This window comes from Hyperolius riggenbachi, chromosome 4 (genome assembly GCF_040937935.1).
Source record: "Hyperolius riggenbachi isolate aHypRig1 chromosome 4, aHypRig1.pri, whole genome shotgun sequence".
In the NCBI taxonomy this organism is placed as follows: Eukaryota; Metazoa; Chordata; class Amphibia; order Anura; family Hyperoliidae; genus Hyperolius; species Hyperolius riggenbachi.
The window spans coordinates 457,251,435-457,261,644 of record NC_090649.1 but is presented as its reverse complement, the minus strand read 5'-3'; the positions used below and the strand labels follow the sequence as shown (position 1 = coordinate 457,261,644).

The 10,210-nt window shown below is 43.4% G+C and overlaps 1 protein-coding gene across 2 annotated transcripts in view; it reads right to left on the bottom strand.

Moving 5' to 3' along the window:
- Positions 1-680: 680 nt before the first annotated feature.
- LCLAT1 (lysocardiolipin acyltransferase 1) overlaps positions 681-10,210 on the bottom strand; it is a 162,995-nt gene continuing 153,465 nt past the window's right edge. For both annotated transcript variants that reach the window (XM_068232773.1, XM_068232772.1), the window contains exon 6: positions 681-4,530. In XM_068232773.1, coding sequence (XP_068088874.1) covers positions 4,031-4,530 — 500 coding nt within the window. In that variant the 3' untranslated portion in view covers positions 681-4,030. The remainder of the gene's footprint in view (positions 4,531-10,210) is intronic.

Genomic DNA, 10,210 nt, shown 5'->3' with positions numbered 1-10,210 from the left:
GTACAGAGGATTCAGTCTGCCATGACTTCAGGGATGTCTTCAACTCTAAAGTGTTCCCCCCCCAGCTTCTGTGCTGTTACCGCTGCGGTTTCAGAATCGGACGTACATCTTGAGCGGTTTGCAGATGCAATCGGCACACACAAAAGTTTATAGACACCCATCTGATCCAATCCTATGCTTGCTGCTATTTACAGTGTACATTCCATGATATGTCTCATTGCTACAAGTGAAATTGTCTGATGGCGCCTGCGGTATCCCCACAGGAGTGCAAAACGTCAAAAGATTTACAAACATAGGAAGCATGTGGCAGTCTACCTCACTTTACACCAGGGCTCAGGGTATCCTACAGATGCTGTGGAGCCACATCGTGGTGCGATAGGCAAGTAGTGTCTGGTCAAGTTAACACTCTCAACTTTGGCTTTAAGGGAGAAAACTTAAAGTGTTTCAAGGGCCACTATTTTGCAAAAAATGTATGTATATATATATATATATATATATATATATATATATATATATATATATCTCACATTTCTTGCTGAGAAAAATGCACCAGAAATTTCCTTTCTCCTATGTTCCTGTCATTTACAGTACGCAGTAAAAATCGGACAGATTTTGGACAAGTCCATTTCCTCATGGGGATGCTCAGTATCTCTTATTTATTTTTTTTTTTTACAAAGATATTGGCCACCTTCCATACTTGCTTCAACATTATTGTGGACTGAGCAACTGCTGCCCAGTGCTTTTAAAAATAAAGAAAACCCCGAGAACCCCCTCCTGAGGAGATGGACTACTCCAAAACCTGTCAGATTTTTACTACCAACTGTAAGTGACAGGAACATAGGAGACAAGTAATTTACAGTACATTTTACTCTGTGAGAAATAAACGTCTTATAAGTATGTTTATACATATATTTTAAATTTTTTTTTATAATAGGGGCCCTTTAATATACCAGTTCAGGCACAGACTCGAGGCAATTTCTTAGGGTGGTTGCTGCCTAAAGGGGGTGGCTAAGCAATGAAGACTTGCTGCACATGGAAAAGGAGGCTGCAAATAAAAGAGGGAGGCTGAAGGCAGGAAGCAACACATGGAAGAAGAGAGCTCAAGTTGGCTGGATAGCAGGGCCGGGCTGAGGCAGAGGCGAGAGAGGCTCCAGCCTCATTGCGCAGTTTAGGAGGGGCGCACAACTCACTCAGCTATCATCCCTCTCTTGTGTTTGAAGCAGAGTGAAAGAAGGAAAGGGGATACATGGCAGTGACTGCAAGCCAGATAACTAGAGATTAAGGCGTTGAGGGCCCTGGGGTGCCTCTTAGTCTCATAGCAATCAGTGTGTGATGGCTGGGGTGGGAGGGATGGGGGGGGGGGGTGCATTTTGGTGTCTCAGCCTTGGGTGCTGGAGGACCTGGATAGTGTACTGGTGAAGAATCTCTGCTCTTCCTGTTCAGTAAACCAGCACCTATTCAGTAAGGAGAACTGGGGCAAGACTCGATAACACTGCTACTGCCTACAGAGGATATCCTTGTGGCTGCAGCTCAAGTGCTTTGAGTCTGCCAGGAGAAAAGCGCCATATAAATGTTCTGTGTCTTGTCTCTAAAGGGAACCTTAAATACCTTAAAAAAAAACAACGTCACTTACCTGGGGCTTCTACCAGCCCCCTGCAGCAGTCCTGTCAGTTTCTGCCAGGCGATGGCCACTGTGCCCGCACGTCCTTGTTTGCGCTCCCATCGCCGGGAGCGTTTTGAGTGACAGAGCAGGCGCAGAACAGCTGCAGGGGGCCTGTAGAAGCCCCAGGTAAATGAAAGTTTTTGGGTTTTTTTTAAGATATTTCAGGTGCCCTCTAAAGAGAGACTGAAGCGGAAAAAAAATGATATGATTTGTAAGATCTGACAGGTGTATGGCATGATTGCAAGATCTGACAGGTGTATGGCATGATTGCAAGATCTGACAGGTGTATGGCATGATTGCAAGATCTGACAGGTGTATGGCATGATTGCAAGATCTGACAGGTGTATGGCATGATTGCAATTTGTGATAGGAGGGGAAAAAATGTGAATTGCCAGATCGGAAAAAAAAACGCATAGCACCGCTATGTGATCTTCCTAAATTCCTATACTTTGTATAGAAAGTCAATCTTAAAGGACACCCGAAGTGAAAATAAACGAATTAAATAATGTATTGTATCTATCTTCCTTCTCCTAAAAAGTACTATTTAAAGGACAACTGAAGTGATGGGTACATGGAAGCTGCCATATTTATTTCCTTTTTAAACAATACCAGTTGCCTGGCAGCCCTGCTGATCTATTTGGCTGAGGCAGTGTCTGAATAATACCAGGAACACGCATGCAGCTAATCTTATCAGATCTGACAATAATGTCAGAAACACCTGATCTGCTGCATGCTTGTTCAGGGTCTATAGCTAAAAGTATCAGAGGCAGAGAATCAGCAGGATGGCCAGGCAACTGGTATTGCTTAAAAGGGAATAAATATGGCAGCCTCCATATACCTCTCACTTCAGTTGTCCTTTAAGATATTCCAGTTTTATTTTATGTGTAAATCTACTTTTTAAGTTTTAACTATTTTTTTATAGTTGGAATTTCTTATCAGTGAGGGTCACACTGTTAGTCACTTCCTGTCTTAGTCAGCCACTTACATACATACAGAGAAAGAAAAAAAAGGAACACAGCATAGTTATTTCTGTGCCTGGCACTGTACATACACGTCTATCTCATCATGTCACATGCCACTTCGGGTATCCTTTAAGAAAAAAGCAGCAGGAATGACTGCGATCAGTAAAAATTGTGTCGCAAAGCAACGTACTAATGTGCGTTTTGCGAACCGCCAGCAAATCGCAAAACACTGCTAACGTAAAAGGGCCCTTAGTTGGGTTGAAAACAAGACATAAATCCATTGAGTTCAACCAGAAACAATGGCACCACGCTTTTCTGCATCACAGTGACCATCTCTGCTGACGAAGAAAAGACATAAAATTTGTTGCTGCCATTATTTCCCAAAAAGGGCAACCGTGTTGCATATTTAAAGTGTATCCGAGCCAATATGTGACATGATGAGATAAAAGTATATGCAAAAAACATTAATAATCATGCCGTTTTTCGGTTTTTTTTCTTTTGCTGCCTGAAAGAGTTAATTTTCAGGCATGCAAGTGACAGCTTCTGTCATGTCAGTAGGGGAATATAGTAAACATCACTTATAAGCAAATCGCACTCATAAAAGATTTCCTGGCAGAATACAACTTCTGAGGGCAGAGGGAGATAGAAAAAAGGTCAATAGTTCATGTATTTTCATTTTGGGACACTTAATAGGCTGCCATTGAGCAAAGTTAACAAAGCATTCATTCTACTTTGTAAATGTTGAAATATAAAATATGTCATTTTTAGGAGTAGGAGGATAAATACAATTGTTTATCTCATCCGTTTATTTTCACCTCAGGTTCACTTTAATATAAAATAATTTTCTAATAAATGCTTCCAAGGACTGTGCCTGAACTTGGTGTTAAATGAAAACACCTGAAAGGACGTTTTTCTTATTAAATTTTCTAGACATGCAGAACATTTTGCAATATAGAAAGTTTATAAAAATTTTACCTCCCCCAAAAATGTAGATCCGTGTTGGATCCAGGCGTCCCTTGAAACAGGCTTACGTCTATCTACATAATTATCTCATGGAGGCAACAGACAGAGCTCTCTTCTCCAAACTGTTCAACGATTGACTGCACATTGGCCATCGCCCAACTGCAGAAGAGTAAGATCACCCGTAAGTACCTGTTTCAACAGACAACGTAGCTGGATGCAAGGCCAATACACATCCAGGTAGACTACTCTTTCGAAGGGGTGGTCAATGCTCGGTGCTTTCCACTTGGCATTTAGCCCTCCTATGATGTGAGCTAGCTTGTTGACTCACAGTGTTTCCAGGATATAGATGAAAGGGGTCCCAACGAAGGTACCCAGACCTGCTTGTTGAAAGCTGAGGCTTCCAACAAAAATTGGTCAGCTCCTTCAAGTATTAAGCCCTGTATTATACTTTCTTGTTGGCTGGGAATAGCCGTTTTTCATGGTATCGGTGGCAAAGTAGTTCGATAATCTCAAGCCCGCCAAATAGCTTCTCCTGGAGGACATAGAAGACGATCACAATTAGTGCATACCACCGGACAATGCTATACATGTAGAGAAAGATGAATGATACCACGGTGAAGGAAGTCCAGTAGAGCAAGGACGCAAATTTTATCAAGTGTACCCGAAATTCCGATTTGCAGGGAGGGATTTTACTCCGTCTGGAGGCATCGAAGTATCTCTCTCCTTCGTAGAAGGCACGGAGTCGCTCCTCCTTTTCCTGCCAGCGCTCCTGGCACCACAGCTGAAGCTCCTCTTTGGAAGCGGGCAGGCAGTCGACAGGGTACCTACGGACGTGGAAGTGGATTTCCCGGGGGAAGTTGCCACTAAGAATGTGTTTCTCAGTTTGAGGAATGTTGCGAGGGTAGGCTACGGTTATATCATGGATGGCATCAAGGTTGTTGCCTGGAAGAGAAGAGAAAAGACGGTCAGATAGCAAGAAGGGTTCCGTAACTCATGCTTGTATAACAAACAAATATGGTGCACTGAAGAGGACCTTCACACTAATCATACTTTCAACAAGACAACATTTTCCTAGGTAGTCAGTATGAGATGCAAATACTTCTGAGTTCATGCAATTATGTAAATTTTTATGCAAATATACACAGCTTGAAATTGCAAGTCCCACCCTGACTTAAATTGATTGATTGTTCCCATTTATGGAACAATATAAGGTTTTCTATTCCAATTCAATCAAAATCCATCTTTTGGAACAATATTTTTTTCCTTTTCCAATCGACCAAAGAGTCATTTCACAACAATTTGCGCCACACATGGCACAGTTTTCTATACAATTTGATCATAAAAATATCATAACAATCGATTCTGAAGGAAAAATTGTACCGTTAATGATGGCACCTTAACGACAATCCCTTCTAGTTCTGACAAGATTTTGTCAGAACTGAAATATATCAGTTGCTGTCAGTTATAACTGAAAGGACAACTGATGTGCAAGGTAAGTTCCATGTTTCCCTTTGGCTCATGTTGCCGATATTACAGTTAAACAGTGTGCTGACCCAGAAGCTGTTACAGGGTCACCGCCATTTTTAAAATGGAGGATGGAGAATTCCATTGATCACAGTAGAGAAACAGAACGCAAGAAAGGATTGATGAGTAGACTAGACGGGAGGTAAGTATGATGTGTTTATGTTTATTTTGACTTTTAATTTTCATTTCTGGTTTGCTTTAAAGCAAAACCAAAGTATAATAATATTGCTTTCCAGCTTGCCTACATAAAACACAGTGCTGTCCCTATTTAGGTGACCTGCAATATAAACCCATCACTATGAAGTCATCCATTGTCTCTGGTATGAATATGCAGCACAAGCCATCTGGTTCTCGGCATTATTATTTTGGCTTTCGCTCATGACAGGCCGAGGCCAGATTCAAACCAAACTAGATGCAGTAAAGCGTGTAGCCATTTCATCATATTATCGATCTCTACAATGTTACGTGTGAGAAAACAAAGACAAGGTTTCAGAGGCAAAACGATTTCACTGAAAAAGTTCATCAGTAAAGCTGCCAATGGGGGATCTATGCAGGAGGAGGAGCCTGCGTTGTTCTGTCAGTTTCACATTGGGGAGCGGCTGGGATTCATTTCTGCCTTGTATCGGATCCAAATGCGATTGTTCTTGTAGATTAGTATTTAAATGGGATAAAGAAAACATTTTGTTCGGAAGAGATGAGCTCTGAGCAGAGAGCAGGCTGGAGATTTAGATGCATTAAGTAGTTGTGAGCCGTGTCCAGGACCAGCTGGTGCGCAGGGACGCCGGTGCGCCGCAAAAGTATTTGAAGTAAATGAGTGAAAAAAAGTTTCTTAAAGCATCCTAATAGGCTAAACCTTACCAAAGCAATGTACCTGTACAATGCGTGCTGTGTTTTGTCAGCAAGTAACGGGTCAACAAAAGTAACCTATACTCCTCTACCCTAATCCACTAAACTACTACAACTTTCCATATTACCCCATCTCGGCTATCATAACTTGCTATTCTCCCCCGACTCCCCTATTCCATCACCCATCAACCCAACTCCCCTATTCCCATCACGTCAGTCTACTCAACTCCCATCACGTCAATCTATCCCAACTCCCCTATCCCATCACCCCAGTCTACTCAACTCCCCTATCCCATCACCCCAGTCTACCCCAACTCCCCTATCCCATCACCCCAGTCTACTCAACTCCCCTATCCCATCACCCCAGTCTACTCAACTCCCCTATCCCATCAGCCCAGTCTACCCCAACTCCCCTATCCCATCACCCCAGTCTACCCCAACTCCCCTATCCCATCACCCCAGTCTACCCCAACTCCCCTATCCCATCACCCCAGTCTACCCCAACTCCCCTATCCCATCACCCCAGTCTACCCCAACTCCCCTATCCCATCACCCCAGTCTACCCCAACTCCCCTATCCCATCACCCCAGTCTACCCCAACTCCCCTATCCCATCACCCCAGTCTACCCCAACTCCCCTATCCCATCACCCCAGTCTACCCCAACTCCCCTATCCCATCACCCCAGTCTACCCCAACTCCCCTATCCCATCACCCCAGTCTACCCCAACTCCCCTATCCCATCACCCCAGTCTACCCCAACTCCCCTATCCCATCACCCCAGTCTACCCCAACTCCCCTTTCCTATCAATGCCAGTCTACCAATACCGATTTGCGGCAAGACGATTTCCTAATCATCAAAGTGGCAATTTTTTCATATGTATAATTTTATGCGTGCGGGATTTTTACACGTACTGTTTTAAGCGTTTCATGCGTAAAATTGTTTGTGTTGGCCGCGTGGCACACTTCCTACTTCAGGCCGGAAGGAGTCAGAGCGGTAGTGAGTGATGTAATGCCGCCAGCACGTTGCTTGTGGAGGAGAAGGATCCGCACATCAGGCACTCCTGTTTTGCACTCTGCACCAGGGGCGTAACTAGACATCACTGGGCCTCCCCGCGAAACTCTGGATGGGACCCCCCACCCCCCTCGCTTTCTGCACAGGAAAAGTGAGGACCAATGTGTTTTCCCCATGCAGATAAAAACACTTAGGGCCCGTTTCCACTTGTGCGTTACAAATTAGTTGCGGAAAACGCAAAACGAATGTGCATGCGGTTGCAAATTTTACCGCGAATGTTAACGCAAATTCGCGGGCGTTTTTGCATATGTTAGTAAGTATGCAAATTTAACCATGTCAGTGCCTGTGCGCTTTTACATTGATTTTATGCGAAAACGCCAGCGAATTCGCTGTAAAATTTGCATACGAAAACACATTCGAATTGCCTATTAAATACATTGTAAGCAAATCGCACACCGAATTCTGATGGCTCTGCCGTGCAGATTTTTCCTGCACACAAAACCGCACAGGATTTCTGACAAGTGGAAACAGGCCCATTCACTTGTATTGTCTATGCAAATCTGCATGCAGAAAACAAATGCAGATTCGCACAAGTGGAAATGGGCCTTTAGACTTAAAGGAAACGTCAGGCAATCTATGCTACCCCTAGATCTACTTACCCGGGGCTTCCTCCAGGCCCTTGCAGCCGACAACCCAGTACACACACACACACACACACACACACACACACACACACACACACACACACACACACACACACACACACACACACACACACACACACACACACACACACACACACACACACACGTATTATTTTACTACATGAGAGCACATGCTATATGGAGGAACAACAAGGACATGCTGATTGATACTGTTATTACAGGATCTTAGACTCCATGTGAGACACAAGCTCTTAATGAGGCAGCTACAGTCAGACATCAATCTCCACTCCACTGTGTTGTAAAATGAGAGCCATAAGGTCATTACCCTGTGTGTGATAAGAATCTAGGAATCCTTTGCTGAAAAGGGAAAGTCTACAACTTTTTTCAAAATGTGACTCCTTTGTTTGTAAGGTTGTACATGAAGTCATCAGAACTTTGCATCAGTGAGAGACAGATGTTTTTTTCGAACCCTAGGGAGAAGGGACAGTGTACAAATTCCAAAGTGTGTGTGTTGTGGACACATGCAGTCAATACAACAATGATGGAGAGCAGAATACATTTTTTGCTCCATGCCCTTAGTTGGCAGTCTCTCAAACTTTCCCCCCCCTGCGGAGGCATCCCTTGCAGAGTCTTTTGTTATGCCCCTGCTCTGCACCCATCTCCCGTTCCTGTAGTCACACAGTGTACTGTACATTTGCTCACTGCCCAGGATCTGTTATCTCTGCACTATCCTGTCCAGCAAACAACTTGGATCACCACCACTGCCCAGTAAGTGGCCACTGCCCAGGATCGGCTGTGGTACTCAGCTTTGCATTTATTAATAGCTACTATTTGTTTTGATAAATTCACAATGCAGTAACATTTATAAACATGACAGAAAATTACATCATACTATTAATTTGATAGTATGATGTCATTTTCTGTCAATGCATGTTTGTAAATGTTACTGTACATTGTGAATTTGATGCTAAAGCTTGAGTTGAAGAAAATCGTGGAAAAAAACGAAATCACAATTTTTGACAGGAAAAAAAAAAATCGCAATTCAATTTTTTTCCTAAATTTTTTTCCCCCTAAAATCGTGCAGGCCTAACGTACAGTGTATGTATATATACATATATATATATATATATACATGGCGCTTTGAGTCCGCCAGGAAAAAAGCGCGATACAAGTGTTCTGTGTTTGTTTGTTTGATATATATATATATGTGTATATATTAAAACTGCCCAGGGTTCCTCCTTAAAGCGGTATCGTCACCATAAAAATCAAATTTCAACAGCAACTGGTCTGAGTGTATTAAGTGATAAAGATGCTAATCCTGCATTCAAAACTTTTTCTGCTGTTATGATTTGGAGTTATCACATACTTAAGGAACACTGGCCCTTTAGTAGTGGTGCCAAAGAATTGCATGCTGGGGGTTCTTTTTATCTATAATCTATTCCTCCTCTTCCCTTTGTTTCCCTACCAGCTTCTTATCTGAAACCTAATCCCCTACTCACTTGTGTTTACAAGCAAGGCTGAGGTGACATCAGCGATTGGAGGAGACAAGAAAAAAAGTAAAGGGCAGAAATGACATCACGAGTTAGCCTTTACTGTGGGCAAAAGACATGGCCCCCACCAGGAACAGAATTCTCATCATTTACTATATAACATTCACTGAAATCAAAACGTGGACAGTACAATACATGTGTCATGTAAGTAGATCAAGTATTTATCTACTTATATATATGTGTTTTTTTCCCTGGCATAGTATGGCTGATCCTACTGCTTTAATGGAAACCTCTCTGAGGATGTAAATAAGTTGTAGGGTCTCGGCCTGAGTCTAGAGATCGCTATACAGCCCGCTGCCCTCCCCGCACAGATACAGACCAGATATTCGCTTTGATCTTACACGCTTTACCCTTGTTTTGCGGTTGCCGCCGTTCCGCTCTGACCCGCTTTTTATCTTTCCCTCTGGACCAAATATGAGCAATATTTCCATCAAATGACCAGATTCCGCGTTGATAGGCTCGGCTTATCGCGCAGAATGGGAGTGAAGGGGGCATGAAAGAACAGTATGTGAAAAACAAAAACAACCGGGGAAATGAAATCAATTTGGACAGCGCTGCGCATTATCATCTCCACTCGTCTCTGCGGGGCAGAGAGGTGACCATCTGCAGCGTTTATTACAGCCGAACAGAGATGGACGGCTCTGGGCAGCGCTGGAAAAATCTCAACATGATTAACCAGCCTTCCAAATACGCTGCAGAATATAAATCACTGGAGCGTTTTGTTCAATCTGAAATCTAGTCTGGAGTGGCGACAAGTGGCTGATCGATTCCGGCCCTCAAACCAGCGGATGAGAAGACCAGTTCCGGTATTATTATACATCTGACAAGTTACGTAAACATTGCCAGGATACAGCCCCCCCACTTGTGTCCAAACTCACCAGAAGCTGCAGCCAAGAATGGGCCCGTGTTCGCCTCTGGGATATCGGCCACCCCCCAGCCACTCTGGCAACTCCACTCCGATAGTCCGTGGGCTTCTCTGGCAATTAGCAATTAACTGTGCATGCTTGTATAGCGGTACATTTTT